Here is a 25,630-nt window from a genome sequence, read left to right on the forward strand (position 1 = left end):
TATATTTATATATATTATACATATAAGGCATCAGCACAGTTACTAATAAATTAGCACAACTGTCACATATGGAATGTGAAGTACTCAAGTTACCCATTAGATGGAGCAATGAACTGAGCTAAGCCAAAATGAGACTCGTTAATAGTGTGGTATCAATCGGGGATGTGTGGCCAAATAGTGGTTGGATTACATGAGGGAAAAACTTGCTGTCAGCAGCATCCAGCATAGTTTAAGTGAGCAGTTACAGCTTTACTGTCAATACATTTAGCAGTCCAGCTATGCATAAGAGATTTAACACCACCTTTTCATCCTGTTTGATTTTTACACTTTTAATTATTTTTAGTTGGTAATTTCACAAGCAATCAACTTAGCTTATTTAATTACTCTGCTCGACCTATGACAGTCTTTGATACTGTTATAGAGCTGGGAGCAGTACTTCTCACATTTCTGAGTTCAGCTCACTTTTTTATAAATAAACTTTTTTCCCAGGGCAGAAATGACTATTACGAGGGGGCATAATTTTCAAGTGACTGAAGGAAGGTATAGGGGAGATGTCAGAGGCGGGTTCTTTACACAGAGAGTGGTGGGTGTGTGGAATGCACTGCCAGAAGAGGTAGTGGAGTCAGATACTTCAGAGACTTTTAAGCGACTCTTGGATAGGCACATGGAGGATAGTAAAATGCAGGGTATGCAGGGTAGATTGATCTTAGTAGGATAATAGGTCAGCACAACATCATAGGCCGAAGAGCCTGTACTGTGCTGTACTGTTCTTTTTTCTATGTTTGTTGTTTTCCAACCATGTCCTGACGGTTTCAATCAGTAAGCAGTGAAAGCAGTCATAGCGAGAGGATCAGGTCAAGTTCACGGGTTGAGTTCCCTGGGACAACTAAACAGCATCAGGGATCCAGGTGGGTAACAGGCCAAGGAGGGAAGGGGTCACATGGTGGTCACTTTTTAATTGGAAGGAGCTGCTAAAAATGCAAAAAATGTTTGAACTTCTTATTTATAACTACAGAGAAGGTTCAGGAGGAACTGGGAGAGACTCAACTTCACTAATCATTATACGTATTGCAATGTGAAGCATAACTTACCTTGAGTCACAAATGGCCCCTAGGGTGGCATGATGGCTCAGTGGTTAGCACTGCTGCCTCACAGCTCCAGGGACCTGGGATCGATCCCACTCTTGGGCAACTGTCTGTGTGGAGTTTGCACGTTCTCCCTGCATATGTGTGGGTTTCCTCCGGGTACTCCAGTTTCCTCCCACAGTCCAAAGTTGTGCCGGCTAGGTGGATTGGCCATGCTAAATTGTCCATAGCGTCTAGGGGCGTGTAAGTGAGCTGGATTAACCATGGGAAATGCAGCATTATAGGGATAGGGTGGGATGCTCTTTGGCGAGTCATTGTGGACTTGTTGGGCAAAATGGCCTGTTTCCACACTGTAGGGATGCTATGATAAACATTTAGCACAGGTAGGTTTAAGTTTGATATGCTAAACAGACATGATGAAATTAGTGTTACAATAAGCAATGATTAAAGGTGATCAGCAGGAGATGCATGTGGGTAAAACACTTTCAATATGTTAGATTATCACCTTGTCAAAGATATGTAGCTAAGTTTTTAACAGGACCACTACTGAAAATCTTCCAGGCCCTGAGAAAAAGTAATTCTGCATTTATAATGTAATTTTTTAATATAGTAAGATTAATTCTGTATTCTGTCATGGATGTAGGCATACGGCAAGGCTTGGATTTGATCCTCTGATTAACTTGGTTAATTACTTTCGAACAAAGTTATTTGCTTGGCCATTACAGGAAGCAGTGAAGAGTTAACCACAATGTTGCAGCTTGAAGTCACAAGTACGCCAGATCAGGTAGAATTCCTTTCCCAAAGCAGATTAGTGAACCAGATGGGTTTTTACTTAAGTCAATCTGAATTATTATCATTGCCATTGTTAAGATGAGCTTTACATTATGGATTTATTAATTGAATTTAAATTTTAACAGCTGCTATGGGAGGATATGAAACTGGACTGCTAAAGCATTAGCCAGGGCCTCTGGATTACTTGTCCAATGATATAATCACTCTGCTATCATCTTCCCATAAATTTTTCCACCTTTCTAATGCTATTTCAACTTGTAATGTCTTAACTTTTTTATCACTCTCTGCAAAACTTATAAACTTTTAAATACAATTTTAAAAGAGTTTACCTTCATTCTCTCACCATCTTCAAACACAATAAAACCTTGTGTAGGTTTCAGGTCAAGCAATGCGTCTGAGCCATTCATACTTGTGACAATATATTTAACAGTCACCATTCCAAATGTCCCCAGTGGTGGGTTCCGTACAATGTGCAGTATTGCAACACTCTCTGATAAACCAACGGCAGTTGGCTCCTTGAGGAAGAAGTGCTCAGTGTTGTTGAATGATAGAATCCCATGTCCATCATCATTGGCAAAAATGGTTACTGTGACTGTAATAACAATAGTGAATTATAACAGTTGTCCATTTGGGTTAAGGCATCTGTTCCAAAAGTGTTATATCATAATCCTTCAGCTGGTCTAAGGGACTGCAATTGTTTCATCATAAAACATGCACCAAAATTAATTTTGTGTACATTGCTCACACCGCTAATAGGAAAGACAGTAAATCAATAATAGAGACAACAAGGTGCAGGGCTGGATGAACACAGCAGGCCAAGCAGCATCATAGGAGCAGAGAGGCTGACGTTTCGGGCCTAGACCCTTCTGGGTAACAGTAGAAATGTACTCTACAAGATTGGTAACAAAAACTATGCACAAAATTTCAACATCTATTATTTCAAGAAAGTAATTGATTTCATTTTTTTGATCTTTAAACTGTAAGTTAAATAATTTCACCTGAATATCCTGAATATGTTTGTTGCTCATATAGAAATAGAAATAGGAGCAGGAGTAGGCTGTTGGCCCGTTGAGCCCAAACATGATCATCCAACTCAGTACCCTGTTCCATTTCATCCCCATATCCTCTTGAGTCCTTTAGCCCCAAGAATTATATCTAACTCCTACTTGAAAAGAAACATGATTCCAACCAAGGGTACTCTTATTAAAAATTTTAATTTTATTGTATGTGCTGACTCTCATTTACAAATGATCAATATTTGCATACCATTCCACAAATTTGTAACAGATACAATGCACTTTCTGCAGTGTCAAAGCAACTAAATTTCATTGGTATATAGTTTATCCTGTTAGGTTTTTTTATTCATTCATGGGATATTAGCATCACTAGCTGCCAATATTTATCATCCATATCTAAATGACCATGAGAAGGTGGTGGTGAACTCTTGAACTCTTGAAAGCTATGCCATCATGCAAGTAGGAAGGGAGTTCCAGGATTTTGGCACAACGACAGTGAAGTAAACATGATATATCTCCAAGTCAGAATATTGAGTGGCTTGAAAGGGGACTTGCAGGTGGTGGTATCCTATGCATCTGTCCTTGTCCTTAATATGTGTTGTGGTCATGGGTTTTGGAAGGTGCTGTTGACAGAACCTTGGAGAGTCACTACAGTGCATCCTGTAGATGATACACACTGCTGCCACTGTGCATCAGTGGTGAAGAGAGTGAAGGTTGAAGGTAGTGAATGTCAATCATGCAGACTGCTTTGTCCTGGAATATTTACAATCAACCAGGCAAGTGGGAAATATTCCATCACATTCCTGACTTTTCCCATATGGCAGCAGACCCTGGTGAATTAGGTCAGTTATCACCACAGAATTCTCTGTCTCTGGCCTGCTTTTGTCATTCAACCTTAGAAACCTTAAACTCTCAGACAGATAAAGAGATTACATTCTCCAATTTGAGATATTACATGCATTCATTCTTTCTTATAGAGGTTTATGTACTTAAAGTAATGGTAAAAGGAATTTGACGCTAAGTGCCTCTAAACTAATTCTCCAAGTTGTGTCACTAGTGACCAAACAACAATTGTACTTTAATGATGTGGAAGTCCTTGTGATTCACCAAGGCAAGGAGTTCATCTGAGACAACGTGCAAAGCGACACAGGCAGAGGTACCATGGATTAAGGAACCTGGGAAAAGTTCAGCTCTGAATACAATGGCAAATGACAGACAGAATAATGCTACAGCCATCTTGTGACAGGCTTGGAGAACCAGGAGGTATACAAGTTCACAATGGCAATGAAATTAACTGCAACAAACAATGTAATGCCCCCTGCAGCAGGTGGCTACATGACTTGATCTCAGACGTGACATGCTGACCAGCTTCCAATGGAGAATGATTCACCCTTAATTATTTATCAGTAAAGAACTGCAGGCATGGTGTCTTGAGACTATAACTTGAGTTTTTGATGAGGTAATGGAAAGTTAGTGAAGATAATGCTATTGATGTGGTATACATGGACTTTCAAAAGGCATCCTGGGCTTTATCAATGGAGTACAAGAGCAGGAAAGTCATGGATAAAACATTGATTTGACCTTAACTGTAGTCTTCCATCCAAAGCCCACTGCAGTTTAGGAATGACGTGAAGATATTAGAGAGAGTGCAGAAATGATTGGCTAGCATGGTTCCAGGAATGAGGAACTTTGGTTAAGTAAAAAGATTGGAGAACGTGGGTTTGTTCTGCTTTAGAGAGGAGGTGTTCAAGAAAAGATTTGATAGAGATAATGCAACTCATGAGGGATCCGGGCAGAGTAGACAGGGAAAACCTATTCCCATTTGCGGAAGAATCAAAAGCCAGAGGGTACAGATATAAGGTAACCGATAAAAGTTACCACGGCAAAACAAGGATTAAGATTTTCACACATCATGTGGTAAGGATCAGGAATGCACTGCCTAGGTGTGTGATGAAGGCAAGATAAATTGAAGTTTTCAAAGGATCACCAGAGGTAGCATTTGCAGGTCTATGAGGAAAAGACACACACATGAGATGAACACAAGAATTAGGGGTAGGTGTCGGCTCTTTGGCCCTTCAAACTTGCTCTACATTCCAAAAGATCATAGTTGATTTGACGGTGGCCTTAACTTCACTTTCCTGTTTACCCACATAAACTTTGACTCTCTTATTGATCAAATACCTCCCTTGAAAATTTTCAGTGACCCAGCCTCCACTGGGGTGGAAAATTCCACAGACCAATGGTCCTCTCAGAGGGAAAAAGAACTCCTCACCTGAGTCTTAAATTGGATGCTCCCAACTGATTAAACATGGTCCCTTAGTTCTAGAGTCCCCCAAAAGGGGAAACATCCTCTCAGCACCCACCCTTTCAAGTTCCCTCAGGATCTTGTGTGTTTCAATAAGATCACTTCTCATTCTTCTCAACACACATTGGACGTAGGTCTAACATACTCAATGGTTCTTTATGAGACAAAGCCCTTCATGCCACAAATCAGTTAAATTAATTTTCTCTGAACTTTTCTAAAGTGATTATATCCTTTCTTGGGCAGGGAGACCAAAACTGTACTTCAGCTGCATTCTAACTACTTCTGTTTTTGCTTCAGCTGTGTCAACATCACAACCCAGAGACTTTTTCCTAGGGCAGAAATGACTATTACGAGGGGGCATAATTTTAAGGTGATTGGAGGAAGGTATAGGGGACATGTCAGAGGCAGGTTCTTTACACAGAGAGTGGTGGGCATGTGGAATGTGCTGCCGGCAGCGGTAGTGGAGTCAGATACATTAGAGACATTTAAGCGACTCTTGGATAGGCACCTGGATGATAGTATAATGTAGGGTATGCAGGGTAGTTTGATCTTAGTAGGACTTAGTAACACAACATTGTGGGTTGAAGGGCCTGTACTGTGCTGTACTGTTCTATGTTCTATGTTAACTAATACCAATATTCTGCCAACAATTTTCTTGGCTGTGCGAGCTAGCCAATTGACGTAGAAGATAGGAACAGGAGCAGGCTATTCAACCCTGCTCTGTCATTCAATGTGATCATAACTGATCGAGCTCAATACCCTAATCCCACCCTGCCCCCATAGCCCTTGATCTCTTTCACCACAAGAGGCATATCTACCTCCTTTTAGAAAACACAATGTTTTGGCCTCTACTGCTTTCTGTCATAGTGAACTCCTCTGGCTCACCAAGCTCTGGGTGATGAACTGCTTTCTCATCTCAGTCCTAAAATGTTTACCCCTTATCCATAAATTTGGACCTCTGATTCTGGACTCCCTCAACACTGGGGACGTCATTGCTGCATCCGACCTGTCCTGTGCTTTTAAAATTTTATAGGTTTCTATAAGATCATCTCATCATTCTTCAGGCTACAGTGAATACAATCCTAACCAACTCAATATCTCCTCATATGTCGGTCTTACCATCCCAGAAATCAATTTAGTAAACCTTTGCTGCACTCCCACTATAGCAAGAACATCTTTCTTCAGATAAGGAGACCAAAACTGCACACTATAATTGTTTGGTCAGATAATGAAAATTTTTAAATGGAAATAATCTGAAGACGGTTTCAAGTGATGGAGCTGAAAATATTTCCTTTGACAGTTTGCTCTCCTGTGGGATTTTCTTTGGGAGAAAAGTTTATTGATATACATTGCAGGAAAAAATAGTCTTTGTAATTTGTGTGGATGGTTACCTTGTGTTTGGCTTGCCACAGGGTACTTGTCCTCCTTTGATGTGGTGATTCCCATTCCAAATCTTTCATCAAGTATGTGACACTGATGTATTCCCAAACTGACTAGTGCAGCATGTCTCTGGATCACTTCAATCTTATTTATATCTCTCCACGTACAAGGATCCTATTATAACAATAACTTGCAGATTTGGACAACCAAATGTTTGGGAAACTATAGCATTGTTATTTTTGCTGCAATACCTAAGATTCCTCCTCAGAAATCTGAGAAATTGGTTGCTTTGGATGCTACCTGCTGAATTTGTTTTTACAATTGACCACCAGGCAAGGATGTGCATCTAACTGTTGGGGAATTAGGTTACAGAACTGGTGGTAGATTCCTTTAGCTGGTAATGTACATAACGTAACATTTATTGGCATTGAATGTCATCTGCATTAGTCCTGCCAAAGATCAAATGTCTTTTTACAAATTTTTAATGTCTTTTTAATGTCTTTTTACAAAGTACAACACATTCACATGTTCCCTTGATTCCACCTTGTTTGTTACTCTCAAAGCTCTCTACTAAATTAGTCAAACACGATTTCCCTATCACAGAACTATGTTCACTCGTCTTGATTATATTATGATTGTCTAAATGGATTCCAGCATTACCACTGTGATGCAATGTTAGGTTAACTAGCCTATAGCTCTCTGCTCTTTGTTTCCCACCTTTCCAGAAGCAGTGTTCCATTTGCGATTTTCCAATTTGCTGTGACCTTTTCAGAATCCAGGGAATTTTGGAAGATAGCAATCAATGCTTTCTCCTATCTCTGCAGTCACTTCTTTTAAGTTCCTACGATACAGGTGATCAGTTCCTGAGGACTAGAATGCCTTTAGCTCTTGAAAGTTTTCACAGAACCCAGCAAGTGAAATGCTTCTTCAGATGATAGCAGAGGCATGACAGGCCAAATGGCCTCCTTCTGTAATTATCCTGTGCTTCTATGAAACTGTGTCAGGACAGTACAAATTCCTGGGAGCTTTCTTCCATCTAACTGCTTTCTCTGCAGGTGCAGTCTTCTTTGTCACTGCCTCTTGCCACTGCTGCATCAGTTCTGAAGAAATTCTGTTCAGACTTGAAACAATATCACTGCTTTTTCTTTCTCTCCACAAATGCTGCCAAACCTGCTGAGTTCCTCCAGCATTCCGTGTGTTTGTTACTGTTCCATCTTGTTATCCTCCTCCCTTTACCAGAATGGGAATGATGGGAACGAACTCCTCAATAACTGGAAGTCCCGTTAACCTTTATAAAATCTACATTCACAATGAGACTTATGAACTGATCTAAAAGCATTGTACAAAACAGGATTCTCTTGAAACAACAAGGAATTTGATGTCTTAAAGGGAAGTGGCTTCAGTGTTGAACCCAAATGAACCATTACCTACTTCCAACCAGTCTTTAATTTTAACTTTATTTCCTCTTCTGACCAATTTTCAATTGAATATTTTATCATTTCTTAATCAGAAGACCATAACCCTCTCTGATAATTTCCCATGCAATCCATTTTCAGGGGCTCACATTTCATCCATGTACATTATATTAAATACATTTCCACCAGTTACCAGGCCTGTTGTTTTGTGATTTTTAATTATGAATTACAGCAAAATGTCATGCACTCCAAATAATTTTCCACATATTAAATAAACTAACATGCACACATTTTGGATATAGATATTCGCACAGCCTCAGAATAAAGGGGCACCAATTTAAGATGAGGAGGAAATTCTTCTCTCAGAGGGTTGAGAGTCTTTGGAACGCCTTGCCACAGAGAGCTGTGGGGGCAGAGTCCCTGTAGTATATTTAAGGCTGAGATGGGTAGATTTTTTGTCTGTAGTAGAATCAAGTGTGATGGAGAAAGGGCAGAAAATTGGATGTGAGGAATGTTGGCTCAGCCATGATCCTAACGAATGGCAAAGCAGGATTGTGGGGTTGAATGGCCTACTCCTGTTCCTATTTCTTATGATCTTCGTTTAGATGCATTATCTCATTGTCTGTAGCCTTTTGTATATAGCATTTCTTTTTTTTACCTGTGGTTCTTTCTCCTAGTTCTAGTCCAAAAGACGGATTGGTGAGAACCAGCTGGAAGGCTTCATCACTTTCTGGAATATCATCATCAAGAACTGTAACCTCAAGGAATTTGTATCTCTCCCCATCAGCAAAAAAAATCCACTGTGAATTCAAGAGAAATAAATTATGATGAAGTGTCAAAATCACTTACAGCAGCCACAGAAAAGACACAGGGCAGCTATTTCAGATCTTGCCGAGGTTAGCAATAAAGTCAGACAGGGCTCAAGGCACTGGAACCAGCCAATGTGTTGATGTTCTGACTTTATTCCTAGAATTGGGCATGAGGAGACCAGCCATATGCAAAAGGGATTCCCATTCTCTCAGTAGTGGTCTGAACTGCATTATGAATCCTTGAAAAAGCAACTCAGAGCAAAATCTAAGCTAACGATTTCTAAGGCAGCAAAATTTGTATCTTTGCGTTGAACACAATTCTTCATAACTTTGGTCAGACGCATGCTTATGGAGAGGAGTAGTGGCACTATCACTTGACTAGAAATTGAAAGTTCTAGAAACATATTCTCTGAACATGATTCAAATCCTGCCATGGTAGCAGATGGAATTGAAATTGCTAGCAAAACCAGGAAGGCTGAATGGAAATAGATTGGGAAAGGGGAAAGCGGAATGGGACCTGGGCATCCCAGTACACCAGTCACTGAAGGTTAGCATGCAGGTGGTGAAGAAAGCAAATGGTATGTTAGCCTTCATAGTGAGAAGTTTTGAGTACAGTAGCAGGGATGTCTTGCTGCAATTATACGGGCCTTGGTAAGACCAGAGCTGGATAACTGTGTGCATTTTTGTCTCTTTATCTGAGGAGGGATGTTTTGGAGGGTGTGCTGGATGCCATATTTTGGGAAAGATGCACAGCAAAAATTCACACGACTGTTTTCAGGCATTCCAACTGTTGGGATTGTTTTCCTTGGAGAAGAAATTTTGATAGAGTGGTTGATATAGATTTCCAAAATCATCTGGGATCTGGGAAGATGAGTAAACCTGTTCGCATTGGTGAAAGTGTTAAGAACAAGAGGGCACAGATTTAAGTTAATTGACAAAAGAAGCAATGGAGGCATGAGGAGGACTTTCTTTTCATTCAGCAAGTAATTGGAATATGGAAGGCACTGTCTGAGAGTGTGATGATAGAAGGGTTGATTGAAGCATTCAAGAAGGCATTGGATTGGCATCTGAAAAGGAAGAATGTGCAGGAATACAGGAAGAAGATGGAAAGGTGGCACTAGACAAACTGCTCTTCAGAGAGTGAGTACAAGCCAAATGGCCGCCTTCTATATTGGAATAATTCTTTGATAATGTGTGGACAGAGCAACATTGCAGCCTACACATAGAATGCGCTTATTAACATGAAACACATTCAGGTCCTGTATAACCAATGAGATTAAGAACGGCCTTCAAAATAAAAGACAAGCAAATTGCAGTTAACCAGACATCCAAAATCACTGGTTAAAGATTTGGAACTCTGCTTCAACAAGCCATTTAAACAGCATGTCCTTATTGAATGAAACAGATTAATGGTTGACAAGAAAAAAGACCTTCACAAAGAGCAGAACTCTGTTTTTTATGTTGCTTCACCCCATATTTTGAGTAGTTTCATCATCAAATCATGCCGTACTATAAATGTACAAAGATCATTCAGGAAATATGGAATATCTAATTCAATAGATGAAGAGAAAGGTGATTTGTTGCACAGGGAAGATTATGAAACTGAAATCATCACATCTGATCTGGAGAGAGGTCCTCACGGTTATACCACAGGCAAAGTGACTCAGAATGAATTCAATTAATTTATACACATTGACAACACAGAATGAGGCTAGTCAGCCTATTGTGACCAAAAAATCTGACCACACAAATCTCATTCTTCAGCTTTTGGGAATACCACTCGAGGCAATGGCATCGCAACTGAATATCTACATACAGCTTAAATGTTACAAGAGTTTTTAACTCGACCACCCTTTGAGGCAGTGCATTCCAGACTCCCATCACTTTCCATTAAAACAAATTTTCCTCAACTCTCCTCCTAACCTTCTACCTCTTACCTTAAATATATACACCAAGGCTACTGACCCCTCTACTAATGGAAAAAATGTCTTCCTGTCCACCTTGTCTATGCCCTTCATAATTGTATATACCTCTGTCAAGTCCCTTCTCAACCTTCACTGCTCCAGGAAAATAACACCAACCTATCCAATCTTTCCTCATAGCTCAGACCCTCCAGTCCAGGCAGTATCTTGGTAAATTTCCCCTGCATTCTCTCATGCAGTTGTATCCTTCCTCTATGTGGTGATCAGTATGCAATTCTCCTATTGGACCTAACCCACATTTTCTGTAGTTCCAGCACAACCTCCTTGATGTTGGATTCTATATTTTGCCGAATAAAGGTAAGTATCCTTGGTGCCTTCCTAACCATTTACCTACAGACCTTGTTATCTTCAGGGATTTGTGGAAGGCAAAATGGCTCCCTCTTGTATTCAGTCCTTTCCAGGGTTCTACCTTTTCATAGTGTAACCAATTGCCTTGCTAGTCCTCCTTTACGTCAGAATCCAAAAATGATGGCTGGACATTGAAAGCCACTGCCAAGTGTGTTCTTGATTGGGTGGCAGGATGGAAGAGACACACAAAATAGACTGGGTGTTGAGCCCATCATTTTATCACCCACCTCTGAGCTTAACTCCATAAGCACAATCTGATTGGTTGGCAGAGGATGGGGCCTCCACCCAACGAGGGCTGATATCCTAATCTTCACTATATTGCCCACCAAAGCACATAATGGCTGTGGAGAAGTCTCATTCTCAGTCTGTCAGCTCCCAGTCGGATATCCATTCAGGGGCCAGAGAGTTTACCATTACATGACAATAAAATGAATTAATTTTAAAACAAATGCTGTGCCACTGGCATTAATGTTTTTCATATTTCTAAATAATGACCATGAACATTTTAGACTGACTCAGCTCCCCTTTATTTTTGGAAGGATTTTTGGAGGCTTCTAAAGTTGACACGCATGCTGCAATCCATGGTACATAAAGTGTGTAAATATGTAAAATTTCCAAGAAATTATGATCATTATAATTTTAGTTTTAACTTGCCAACACTCTGGGAGCATGTTTTTCTTATGATTTTTTCCACCATTAGGTAACCCAGAAGTCTGTGTCTAACTCCTTAGCGTTGGGACCTGCCTGGCAGACAAGCATGGCTTCCAGTTAGACCAGAACACACTGAAGGAGATAAGAGGATTTGTTACGCTCAATCTCCAACATTTGGGAGGAGGAGTGGAAGGGATGTCTAATCCCTGATCCTGAGGATATGGGGTTTGATCCCCAACCCTCAATGTAGAGATAATGTGACCGCCAAGTTATAGCAGCAATAAAGTTTGAATCTGAGGTTTCCAGACTCATTAAAATTCCAATAAGCCTGCCTTGCGCTGTCTTTTCCCTCTGCCCTGCGTTTGGGCAATGCTAACTTTAGACAGCATATTTCAGTGGAAAATCAATCCTAATATTTTAAGTTACAACTTTACATGCTGAAGTTTTCTAAAATGTAATCACGAAATCACTTCTTACCATTGGTGTCACATTGAAATCCTGTCCCAATTGAGCTTCTAGATTCTGAACATCGTAAAACAGAGATACATTCCCATATGCACCCCCATCTCGGTGTATCACCAAGGTTAGGTTTTCAGTGGTTTCATTCACCTCAAAGCTTATAGGGAAAAAAAAATGAAAAGTTATCCATGAAATAAAACATTTCAACAGCACAGCTTTAGAAATTGCATGCCTTAATCATTAGGGAACTTCTCTATTGCCTTTAAATTATAAAATCTGATCACAGGAATCAAACTGAGCAGATGGAGCTGAGAAATAATTCCCTGCACTCCTTTCACTTCTCATCTTAAGTAAAGTGAGGAGACTGTATAAAGTAACTGGTCACTTAATACTGCAAGGCATCGGCATATTAACTTCAAAGCACTGATTTCAACTTATGCATGTTTCACATTTGATTTTTAAGATTGAAATTTAAAAAAAACATACAATGTGGCAAAGATTGGACCGAGGACTGGGCAAATTTTAAAAACCAACAAAAGTCAACCAAAAGAATAAAAAAGGGAGGAGATACATTTTAGGGTAACCTTGCAAATAATATCAAGATGGACAGCAAAAGCTTCTTTAAATATGGAAAGGGAGAGAGAAGTCAAAGTGAACATAGGCCCCTTAGAGACTGAGGTGGAGAAAGAGTAATGGGGAATCAGGAAATGGCAAAGTAATTGAATAAATACTTTGCATTAGTCCTCACATTAGAAGATACTAATAGCATCCTTAGATTATGAAATATTCAAGGGACAAATCGGCAGGAAATAAATACAATCTTTATCACTAGAAAAAAAGGCGCTAGTGTGAATAAGGGGGCTAAAGACTAATAAGTCCCCCAGTCCTGATGAGATGCATAATGGTATAATAAGGACATATCCACAGAAATAGAGGAGACACTTGTAATAATTATCCAGAAATCCTTAGATTCTGGAACAGTCCCAGAGGGTGGGAAAACTCTCAAGGTAAGGAGACAAAAACAGATAACTTATAGGGCAGAGAAAGCAAGAGCTGCAGATGCTGGAGTCAGAGATAACAAAATGTGGAGCTAGAGGAACACAGCAGGCCAGGCAGCAATAGAGGAGCAGGAAAGCTGAGGTTTTGAGTCGGGGCCCTTCTTCAGAAAAGGGTCCTCACACGAAACGTCAGCTTTAACTTATAGGGCAACCAGCTTAATGTCTGTTATTGGGAAAGTATTAGAGTCTATTATAAAGTATGTAATAGCAGAGCATTAGAAATACAATATATGATCAAGCAGAGTCAGCATGATTTCAAAGGAGAAATCATGCCTGAAAAACGTAATAGATTTCTTTGAAGAGATTTCTAGCAGGGTAGATAAAGGGGAAGCTATGGATATAATTTATTTGGGTTAACAGAAAGCATTTGATAATGTATTACCCATTAGATTACTGAATAAGATAAGAGCCCATGACATAACAGGTAGTATATTAGCATGAATATAGGACTGGCTAATTGACAGAAGACAGAGTTGGAATAAGAAGGACATTATTAGGCTGGGAACCTGTAACTAGTGCTGTGCCAACATTCAGTGCTGGGGCCACAATTATTTACAAGATATATTAATGACTCAACTGAAAAACGTGAATGTACTATTGCCAAGTTCGCGGATGGCACAAAAGTAGGTTAAAAGGCAAGCAGTGAGTCTACAGAGCTTTATTGACAGACTGTGTGTGTGGACAAAATTTGGCAAATAGAATATAATGGGTGGAAATGTGAGTTTACAGATTTTGGCAGGAAGAATAGAAGCTGCAGATTATTTAAATGGAGAAAGACTGCAGAATGCTACAAGCAGAGGGGTTTGGGAGTGCTTGTTCATGAACCACAGGAAGCTAGCATCCAAGTTGTGCAGGAAATAGGGAAGGCAAATGGAATGCCGGCCTTTTTTTCCGTAGAATCCCTACAGTGTGGAAACAGGCCATTTGGCCTAACAGGTCCACATTGACTCTCCAAAGAGCATCCCACCCAGACTCAACCCGTACCCTATTCCTGCATTTCCCATGACCAATCCACCTAACCTGCACATCTTTGGACTGTGGGAGAAAACCAGAGCACCTGGAAGAAACCCACACAGACACAGGGAGAACGTGCAAACTCCACACAGACAGTTTCCCGAGGCTAGAATTGTATCCGAGTCTTTGGCGCTGTGAGGCAGCAGTGCTGATCAGTGAGTCACTGTGCCACCCATTTCAAAGGTAATGGACTATAAAACTAAGTAGGTTTTCCTAAAACTGTACAAAGCACTAGTCAGAGTACCGCTGGAATACCGTGAACAATTTCGGGCCCTGTATATAAGGAAAGGTATATTGGCATTGGCAATGTTCACTAGACTGATACCAGGCATAGTGGAACTGTCTTATGAGGAGATGTTGACCTATATACGATGGATTAAAGAAGAATGAGAGGTGATCTTATTGAAACATGCAACATTCTTGAAGGACTTGGGAGGGTACATGTGGAAAGGTTGTTTCTCCTTGTGGGTGAGTCGAGGACCAGAAGGCATAGTCTAAGAACAAGGGGTCACACATTTAAGAATTTTTACTCTCAGTGGGTTATGAATTGGTGGAATTCATTCCCACAGAGGGCTGTGGAGGCCAGGTCACTAAGCATATTCATGGTTGACACAGACAGATTTTCAATCAGTACGGGAATCGGGGTTATGAGGACAAGGCAGAAAGTGAACTGAAAATTTTATCAGATCAGACATGTTCTCATTGAATGGTGGAGTACACTCATTGGGCTGAATGGCTACCTCTGCTTCTATCTCTTTTAGTCTTAAAAGAGTCAATCAAAACATTTCATTTATCCACTACAGTAGAGATATTTCTTCTTTTACTGTGGCTGCAGGTGATTTTGGGAGATGAATTAGTTTTAAGATATGGAAAGCTTCTGTCCCCTTGTGGGACAGTCTAGGACTACAGGGCATAATCCCAGCAACAGGGATTGCATATTTAAGACAGCGATGAAGAAGAATTTCTTCTCAGATGATGGAGTCAATCTGTGGAATTCTTTAGCACAGAGCCTGGCCAGGCTAGGTTATCTATGTTCTAGACTGAAATAGATTTTTAAATAGTAAAGGAATCAAGGGTTATGGGGAAGAGACAGGAAAGTGAAGTTGAGGATTATCAGATCAGCTAATGATTTCATTGAATGGCCTAACAAATTCAATGGCTGAATGGCTACTTCTTCCCTCACATCTTATTGTCTTAGTATGGAATTAACTTCAAAGTTAACAATAGTAAATTAAGCTAATATTAATTCATAACAATTCACAAATCAACACATAATTTTTTTATTAACTAGTAATATATGTTCATATTATTGATTAAACTCTTACTTAATGCTGTGCCACTGAATGGTGCCTTTTATACCATCATTTGCATCAATAGTTATCTGGGAAACTTGACCTGCAGCATCTGGAAATTAAAACCGAACCTTTAAAACCATAGTGCATGATTGAACTTTAAAATCTAAAGATAGTAGGTGGTGCTGAAAGTACAAATGGAGAAAGCAGGCATATTTGGGTAAGGAGAGCATTACATGGAGATGGTAGGAAAAATGAGACAGGAAGTTGGATTCAGGACATGACTTTAAGTGCATATGAAAGGGCAATCAGGGTTAGATTTTACAATTTATTGATGAAAATCAAGGGATGGCAAAGGATACACTAAGGTACGGACAGACATTAAAAAGATCAATTCACTTTGAAAGAAATTAAAGTAACAGGCCAAAAGGCAAAGATGCATTTAAGTCAATTCATAGATAAATAGGAGAAGCAACAGAACATAGAAAGAATAGAAAATTATAGAAATACCCAGCAAGTTTGGCAGCACCTGTGCAGAGAGAAACAGAGTTAATATTTCAGGTTGTTGACTTTTCATCAAATAAATCAAAATAGGACCAATTTGGTGACAGTAACAACAGGAACCAATTTGGCAAACAGTAGATAAAAGAAGCCTAGTTCATAACAGGATCAAAGTTTGCCAAAACCACCGCTAGACAGCAAAAGCATTTAATCACATTTAAAGCCTGCTTGACAGGAACATTTAATTTTGTCCTATTGAACAATTAAATATGTAGATATATAAACACAGAATACACACCTAATCTAGGAGGGAAGCTGGTCAGATCATGTAAGAGGAGCTCAACAGATGTTAGATTCACAAGGAAGAACTCCTGCAACTCAGGAATGTCATCCTGCAAAAGGCATTTTTAACATAAAAGGCAAAAGCAACAATATATCTGGTCCAAAGTCAGATTCATCACAAAACTGCGTAATACATATTCTAAATCTTCGCGTTTTTTTTATTAAATCATAAAAAGCCTGCGAAAAAACATCTTAGTGAATGGCTTCTGTAATTTAATATTTCATTATAACAAAAGTCAGTAAGTCAGAACAGGGAAATTATTGGCTTATTACTGAACTTTGACTAAAAGCAAGTTACCAGAAGGGAAAACAGGACGAGTCATTTATATCTGAACACCATGATCTTCACTAAAGTATTTTGGGATGAGTAATTAATGATAGCTGAGACAGCAATGCCCACATCTCAATGAATAATAAAAAAATACAAGTCTTCCTCCAGTGTTCACAGGCAATTCGCTGGTTAGGAGTGAACATGAATACTGCAGCTATACTTTCACACCTTTCCCAGACCCACAAAAAAAATTAAAAGGCGAATTTAAAAGATGCAAATTTTCCCAAACAGCTGGAAGGAGTCCTGATAAGATTATTACCCATGAAACAATTTACTGCCTGGTGCAGACTGAATAAAATTTTCAAGCATGTGTTAGAAGAGTTACTTACATTATATAGAGAAGGTAGGCAGGATTTTTGGAGATATGTCCCAGTTATTTCTGACTCACGGAACTTGTTTAATTTCTTTTTGGGTTGAGAGATAAGTTTTCCAGTGGCTTTCATAAACCCCAGGCCTGCAACTATGTTGGCCTTAGTTTTGTTTTGTCTCTGTGTTTTGCCCCTCAGTGGATGTGAATCATGGTTAATATGAGTTGCATCATGATAATACAAAGTTGACTTGATGGGCAAACAACTACTTTTGTCTTTTTTTCTATTTTCTTTTTCCTTCAGAATTTAACAATGGTGATTAGTGAGATGTGAGCAAAGTTGGTCAGACTATCACTTATTGACTATCCACGAATGTCATTAGGAATAGGGCAGTGAGCAGGCACTTAGAACTGCTACAGTCCCGGTCGTGAAAATACACACACACTGTTTTTGCAAAGAGAGTTCCACGACTTTTACCCAAGGACGATGAAGAAGCAGCAATATATTTCCAAGCTAGGATGGTACAGCATGTGGAGGGATACACACAGGTGATGTCAGTACCATGTAATTTATTGGCCTCCTTCTTTCAGGAGATAATCTTTGCAAATTTGAAAGTTGCTAACAAAAGAGTCTTGGCAAGCTACTATACTGCATCTTGTGGATGGTGCACAGTGCTGTCTGTGGGCACCATCTGTGGATGGAGTGAATAGTTAAGGTGCAACACCTTTGGTCTGGATAGATTCAAACTTCTTGGGTTCTGTTGGAGCTGCACCAATCCAGGCAGCAAAGAATACGCAAACACAGTCCAGACTTGTTTCTTATAGATGGTGGGCAAGCACTGAAGGATGAGGAGCTGAGTTACTCAGATGTTCATACAAATGGGTAAGGTTTTACTTCATTCCACAAAGATTGGGTCAGGCACCATCATGAAGTCAATTCTAGCACTTCCCCTTAGGAAGAATATGTTGACCTCAGAGAAGGTCCAGCACAGATTCAGAATTATGTCAAGTCTTAAAAGGTTCTAATATGAACAAAGGTTGCATAAATTTAATCTGTTCTGTCTCAAGGACAGAAATGCTGTGATGATGCTGTTGAAATCTTTAAAATTATAAAGGCATGCAATATGGGTAGAGAGAGATAAAATAATAGAGTAAGGACATCTGACAATACAGATCAAAGGTGGCTGAATGAAGTTTACTGCAGAGCATCTCTGATCCAATTAAGTGATAGCTAAGGCTGGAGGAGCAGAATATACCGCACATGTTCCAGCATACTTGAGTTACTATTTAAGATGCAGCCAAATCATTTTAGTACAAGTCACCATATTAGCTTCTAGAGTAGCTCCACACTTACTAAGGTTACAGACAACATAGTTAAGTTAGTCACATGACATTATCAGCTGGCACAATTTTGTATTTTCTAGAAGGAACTCTGACTCACCTCTAAAATAGTGATGTTTATAACAGTTGTGGCTTCTCCTTCCTCCATAATAACAAAGTCAGAAACAGACAGAAAATCAAGTCCAGGCTCAGCCAGTGACTGTTCAATCAGGTTCACAGGTTGCAAAGATCCTTCAACTGTCTCAAATGTGATGTTAATTGCACCTTCATAATAAAAGAAATGATTATTCAAAGCAATCGACAGCACAGAAAACACAACAGCAATGTTTATTTCAAATGTATATTCAGAATTCAAATAAAATTGTAATATCTTTTTAAGAATTATTCCAGTGGAATAATGTGAAACTGACACCAAGGATTCAGGACTTAAGTAAGAACTTTCTTCATTTTCTTCAGGTTTCAGAGGGGAATTTATTTTTCATCAATTAACACAAAAAGTTTTATCTGTTTCAGAGATAGTAGGAACTGCTGATGCTGGAGAATCTGAGATAACAAGGTGGAGAGCTGGATGAACACAGCAGGCCAAGCAGCATCAGAGGAGCAGGAAAGCTGACATTTGGGTCTAGACCCTTCATCAGAAATGGGGGAGGGGAAAGGGGTTCTGAAATAAATAGGGAGAGAGGGGGAGGCAGATAGAAGATGGATAGAGGAGAAGATAGGTAGAGAGGAGACAGACAGGTCAAGGAGGCGGGGTTGGAGCCAGTAAAGGTGAGTGTAGGTGGGGAGTCAGGGAGGAGATAGGTCAATCCAGGGAGGACAGACAGGTCAAAGAGGCAGGATGAGGTTAGTAGGTAGGAGATGGGGGTGGGACTTGAGGTGGGAGGAGTGGATAGGTGGGAGGACAGGTTAGGGAGGCGGGTATGAGCTGGGCTGGTTTTGGGATGTGGTCAGGAGAGGGGAGATTTTGAAGCTTGTGAAGTCCACATTGATACCATTGGACTGCAGGGTTCCCAAGCGAAATATGAGATGCTGTTCCTGCAACCTTCGGGTGGCATCATTGTGGCATTGCAGGAGGCCCAGGATGGACATGTTGTCCAAGGAGTGGGAGGGGGAGTTGAAATGGTTCGCAACTGGGAGGTGCAGTTGTTTAGTGCGAACCGAGCGTAGGTGTTCCACAAAGCGGTCCCCAAGCCTCCGCTTGGCTTCCCCGATGTAGAGGAGGCCACAATGGGAACAGCGGATACAGTATACCACATTAGCAGATGTGCAGGTGAACATCTGCTTGATGTGGAAAGTCTTCTTAGGGCCTGGGATGGGGATGAGGGGGGAGGTGTAAGGGCAGGTGTAGCACTTCCTGCGGTTGCAGGGAAAAGTGCCGGGTGTGGTGGGGCTGGTGGGGAGTGTGGAGCAGACAAGGGAGTCACGGAGAGAGTGGTCCCTCCGGAAAGCAGATACGAGTGGGAGGAAAAAATGTCGTTGGTAGTGGGGTCGGATTGTAGACGGCGGACGCGTCGGAGGATGATGTGTTGGATCCGGAGGTTGGTGGGGTGGTACGTGAGGACGAGGGGGATTCTGTTTTGGTTGTTATTGCAGGGAGGAGGTGTGAGGGATGAGTTGCGGGAAATGCGAGAGACATGGTCGAGGGCGTTTTCGACCACTGTGGAGAGGAAGTTGCGGTCCTTGAAAAACGATGACATCTGGGATGTCCGGGAGTGGAATGCCTCATCTCGGGAGTAGATGCGGCAGAGGCGAAGGAATTGGGAATAGGGGATGGCCTTTTTGCAGGAAGGTGGGTGTGAGGAGGTGTATTCTAGGTAGCTGTGGGAGTCGGTAGGCTTGAAATGGATATCGGTTTCTAGGTGGTTGCCAGAGATGGAAACAGAGAGGTCCAGGAAGGAGAGAGAGGTATCCGAGATGGTCCATGTGAACTTAAGGTTGTGGTGGAAGGTGTTAGTAAAGTGGATGAACTGTTCGAGCTCCTCGTGGGAGCAAGAGGCAGCGCCGATACAGTCAGTGATGTAATAGAGGTAGAGGTGGGGGATAGGGCCAGTGTAGCTTTGGAAGAGGGATTGTTCCACGTATCCTACAAAGAGGCAGGCATAGCTTGGGCCCACGCAGGTACCAATGGCCATCCCCTTTGTCTGTAGGAAGTGGCAGGAATTGAAAGAGAAATTGTTAAGGGTGAGGACCAGTTCGGCTAAGCGGATGAGGGTGTCAGTGGAGGGGGACTACCAAAGACATTTTCCCTCCCCACCCTTATCTGCTTTCCGGAGGGTCCACTCTCTCCATGACTCCCTTGTCCACTCCACACTCCCCATCAGCCCCACCACACCCGGCACTTTTCCCTGAAATCGCAGGAAGTGCTACACCTGCCTCTACACCTCCCCCCTCACCCCCATCCCAGGCCCTAAGAAGACTTTCCACATCAAGCAGATGTTCACCTACACATCTGCTAATGTGGTATACTGTATCCGCTGTTCCCGTTGTGGCCTCCTCTACATCGGGGAAGCCAAGCGGAGGCTTGGGGACCATTTTGTGGAACACCTACGCTCGGTTCGTAACAAACAACTGCACCTCCCAGTTGCGAACCGTTTCAACTCCCCCTCCCACTCCTTGGACGACATGTCCATCCTGGGCCTCCTGCAATGCCACAACGATGCCACCCGAAGGTTGCAGGAACAGCATCTCATATTTCGCTTGGGAATCCTGCAGTCCAATGGTATCAATGGGGACTTCACACGCTTCAAAATCTCCCCTCTCCCTACCACATCCCAAAACCAGCCCAGCTCGGCCCTGCCTCCCTAACCTGTTCTTACTCCCACCTATCCACTCCTCCCACCTCAAGCCCCACCCCCATCTCCTACCTACTAGCCTCATCTGCCCCCTTGACCTGTCCGTCCTCCCTGGACTGACCTGTCCCCTCCCTAACTCCTCACCTACACTCCCCTTTACTGGCTCCATCCCCGCCTCTTTGACCTGTCTGTCTCCTCTCCACCTACCTTCCCCTCTATCCATCTTCTATCTGCCTTCCCCTCTCTCCCTATTTATTTCAGAACCCCCTACCCCTCCCCTATTTCTGAAGAAGGGTCTAGGCCCGAAACGTCAGCCTTCCTGCTCCTCTGATGCTGCTTGGCCTGCTGTGTTCATCCAGCTCTACACCTTGTGATCTCAAGGTTTTATCTACTTTTTTTGACTCTCCGAGGAGACTGTGTAAGTAAATTAGGTGAGGGAGGTGGAGTCGAGAACAATGTGTATGGAGAATAAACCAGATCAAAAAGGAATAAGTTCAATGGTCCAGCTGCCCTGTTCTTTCTGATGCATTTGTAAGGCTATTCTTAATTTGGTTTTACTTGTAACATTTCTTCCCTAACTGCCATTTCTATTAATTTAAATACAAATGAAAATTGAGAGAATTACTCAGAATAAGAAATGTGCGGCTGCTCCTTCAATATCACTAGGCCAAAATCGTGGAACTCCCTCCCTTGTGGCATTGTGACTTTATCTACACCAAATGACTGCAAAAGTTCAAGAAAACAGTTCACCACCACTGTCTCCAATGCGACCAGGGATGGATAATAAATGCTGGCCCAGCAGCAATGCCTATATCCCCTGAATTAATTTTTTGAAAACTGATTTGATGTTGGCCATTTTTAAATCGTGCACAGAGTTGAGGTTGTCCTTTAACTTTCCAAATAACACACACCAGAGCCGCTCCCCTTTTTAGTACAGTGGGATAATTCTAATACAAGGAATGCTGCTTTGGTGTGTGAATGCTTTTGCTGTGGCATGTTAATGTAAGTACCCAAACTGAATGTTAAATAAAGCTTCCCCGAGATTTTTAATTGGGTTACTGACAGGTCATAACAGTGGGTTGAAGTTTGCTGTTATTTTTCCTTTGTCTCAGTACGTTTCAGATTCCTACTTTAGATTAATTGAGTGCAAAGTTAACTGAATGTTCAAAGAGTTTAACAGTTATTACATTGAAAATATACTGCCACTTATACCCGATATGAATGCAAATTGGTACCTAAGTTTGACTTTCTATATGTAGCTTAGCTCAGTTGTTCTTTATTAGGCTAACTCACATCATAATTAAAAAACAAGAAAAAAAGCTAAAGCTTATCTTATCTAATTTCAAATCTACTTGAACTGCATAACTTAATATTGATATAATCAACATTTTGTTACCTAAGGATCCAAACTCCCTATTGATAAACAGCTGAATAGGTTTATTTCCTTCCTCAGTGGAAACAGTTTGAGACGACAGAGCAAACTTAACTACCCCATGTGGTTCATCACTGGCCTCCACGGTAAGAACAGCTTTGTATCCTTGGTTGTCAATAATAGCTGCACCTGTTGAGAGAACACCTGCCAAAGAAGAATAAAAAGAGATAATGCTCTTCCTTTATTGAAAATACAAGTTAATTGCAAATATAATTCAGTATCTTTCAGAAACCACACTGACCCACCAGATATATTGTTAGATTACCATAACTCATCTAAGAAACCTACAAGAACAAATCACAGGCAATATTTAGAGAGTGGGGAGTGTCATCTGTAAGATGAAAGCAAGTAAGATGGAGCAAAGATGACACAAGGATAGGTAGGACAGTACTTTGTAAAACAATATAGATAGATCAGATGAGGAAGCAAACATCTGGTAAATGGATTATGACGTAGGAGAATATGAAAGTCAATTTTTATAGGAAGAACAAATAAAGTGTATTGTATAAATGGTGACAGATTGCAGAGCTAAGAGACGCAAAGATGATCTGGATGTCCTGATACATGAATTGCAAAAATGGTAGTATATCAGTACAGCAAGTAATTGAAATATCAAATAGAATGTTATAATTATTCCAATTGGAATTAAATACGAAAGTAGCAGGGTTATGCTTCAGTTAGCAGGACATCAGGGAGAACACATCTAGAGTACTGTGTACAGTACTGATCTCTTTATTTAAGAAAAGATTCAAATGTATTGTAAGTAGTTCAGAGAAGGTTAACTTGACGAGTACCCAGCATGGGAGAGTAGTCTTATGAGGAAAAGTTGGACAGGCTAGGCTTATATCCACTACAGTTTAGAAAATTACGAGGTAACTTAATAAAGATCCAGAAGGATCTTGACAGGGTGAATGTGAATAGGGGACTCCTCTTCTGGAAGAATCTTGTACTATAGGTCCCTGTTTAAAAATTAAGTGGTCACCATTTAAGACACAGTGCTGAAATTCTTCAGAATTCTCTTCTCTTGGAAGTAGAATTCTTGAATATTTTTAAAGCATAAACAGGTAGATTCTTGATAAGTAAGGAAGTGAAAGATAATGGCAGGTAGATGGAAATGTACAGTAATGAGATCAGCAATGATCTTATTGAATGGAGGAGCATACTTGAGGGGATGAGTGGCCTACTCCTGCTCCTTATTCATATGCCCATCATGTAATTACTTGAGTAATTTCCTCAGTTCAATGAAGTAGCAACACTGATAACATGTTTGGAGATTTACATATACTGCACCACCTGACTGTAGCCATTTCAGAGAAAATAAAAGTTGTATTGGACGTAGTTGGCTACTTTGGAAAAGGAAAACAAAGAGAAACAAATTACAAACAAGTTCTAAGACCATGGGAAAGAATAATTTAGGAGGGTGCCAAGGGTGTTAACAAATATTAGGTGAATTTTTCATCATCGCTGAATGGGCAGTAATCAGGCACAGAATATCACTTGCCATTGCAGAAGACACTCAATTTCTTTCAAAGGTATTCATTAGAATGAAAATCAGAGAGATTCTATAAAGCTCCAATATCTGCACCACCACTGAAGAGAAGGTTCATATTTACCTTGCAGCAGGTAAGCCCATTCAAAATTGAAAGTGTAATTTTGCATTATCAACAGGTGGATGATTTCTCAGTTTAGTTAGGACATAGCTGAGCATGTCCTATGCCACTACTAGCTGTTTGTTTTGGCAAATAAGATACTCCAAGTTCCAAGGATTTGGACTAGGATTCCGATGCTGCAGTAACATCTTCCCTACAGGAAATATTAAGTTGGCTCCCAACACCCCCCCAAGCCCACCATTCTCAACTCCAAGCAGACCTACTTCTTTAGCCTGGAGGTCAACCAGACTACCATTTACTGAAGCGCTTCAGAGCTAAAGTATGAGACTGGATCACTCAAAATTCAGCCCCACTGTGCTGTCTTGATACACATGTAATTTGCCCTACAAGTCAAACCAGGCCACCTCCTCAGACCATGACAACACAAAAGCAAAATACTGCAGACACTGGTAATCTGATATCAAATGTTTAAAAAGGCTGGAAAAACTCTGCAAACCATGCAGCATTTGTAAAGACAAACAAATCAATGTTTCGGGTTGATGACCTTTCATCAAAACTGAATGAAATAGAAATCGAAGAGTTTTAAAGCCAGTGGATTAAATGACAAAAGATTTAAGGATTCAACAGCAAAAAGTGAACCACCTTCTGTTTTGTTCATCCTCTCCTATTCAACCTCTTTAGAATCCTTCTTGCAATGATGAATCTTACTCTTTACACACCATCTTTATTTAACAGCCATTAGAATATTGGACTTAATGTTACCTTGAGTTCTGATATTTGATAAAATGATTCTGTATTCCTCCTTTTCTTCAGGAATAACATCATCAAATAGGTGGACGAGAAAAGATGCATTTAAAACACCCTAAAAGGATTGTACACATAATTAGAAAAGAGAGAATACAACAGAAACACAAACAGAAATCATGGCACCAGGTATGGCAAATACTATACCAGGCAGCTTATAAGAGTCAATATATAATGGTAATAAGTACAATGGATTTAAAAGTATTAGTCAGAAAATTATTTGTCAACATTTTATTAGTTCTCTGCAGATGTAACATTATATTCTGCATTCTGTTCTATTACCCTAATGTACTCATGTAAGGTATGATTTGCCTGCATAGCAGTAAAACACTACTTTTCACTGTATCTCAGTACATGTGACAAAAATAAATCAAAACAAATCAGAAGAGAAGACAGTAGGAACTGCAGATGCTGGAGAATCTTAGATAACAAGGTGTAGAGCTGGATGAACACAGCAGGCCAAGCAGCATCAGAGGAGCAGGAAGGCTGACATTTCGGGCCTAGACCCTTCTTCAGTAATGGGGGAGGGGAAGGGGGTTCTGAAATAAATAGGAAGAGAGGGGG

General features: G+C 40.6%; 1 protein-coding gene across 1 annotated transcript in view; it reads right to left on the minus strand.

The window, feature by feature from the left end:
• The window catches only part of adgrv1 (adhesion G protein-coupled receptor V1), a 407,915-nt gene that overhangs the window by 226,008 nt on the left and 156,277 nt on the right, over positions 1-25,630 (minus strand). The window contains exons 36-43 of the mRNA XM_048593741.1: positions 25,025-25,124; positions 22,617-22,796; positions 18,529-18,692; positions 16,406-16,499; positions 15,640-15,718; positions 12,261-12,399; positions 8,652-8,793; positions 2,207-2,469 (exon numbers count right to left, since the gene is read on the minus strand). Of these exons, the coding sequence (XP_048449698.1) occupies positions 2,207-2,469; positions 8,652-8,793; positions 12,261-12,399; positions 15,640-15,718; positions 16,406-16,499; positions 18,529-18,692; positions 22,617-22,796; positions 25,025-25,124 (1,161 nt within the window). The remainder of the gene's footprint in view (positions 1-2,206; positions 2,470-8,651; positions 8,794-12,260; positions 12,400-15,639; positions 15,719-16,405; positions 16,500-18,528; positions 18,693-22,616; positions 22,797-25,024; positions 25,125-25,630) is intronic.

Source organism: Rhincodon typus, chromosome 3 (genome assembly GCF_021869965.1).
Source record: "Rhincodon typus isolate 14 chromosome 3, sRhiTyp1.1, whole genome shotgun sequence".
NCBI lineage: Eukaryota > Metazoa > Chordata > Chondrichthyes > Orectolobiformes > Rhincodontidae > Rhincodon > Rhincodon typus.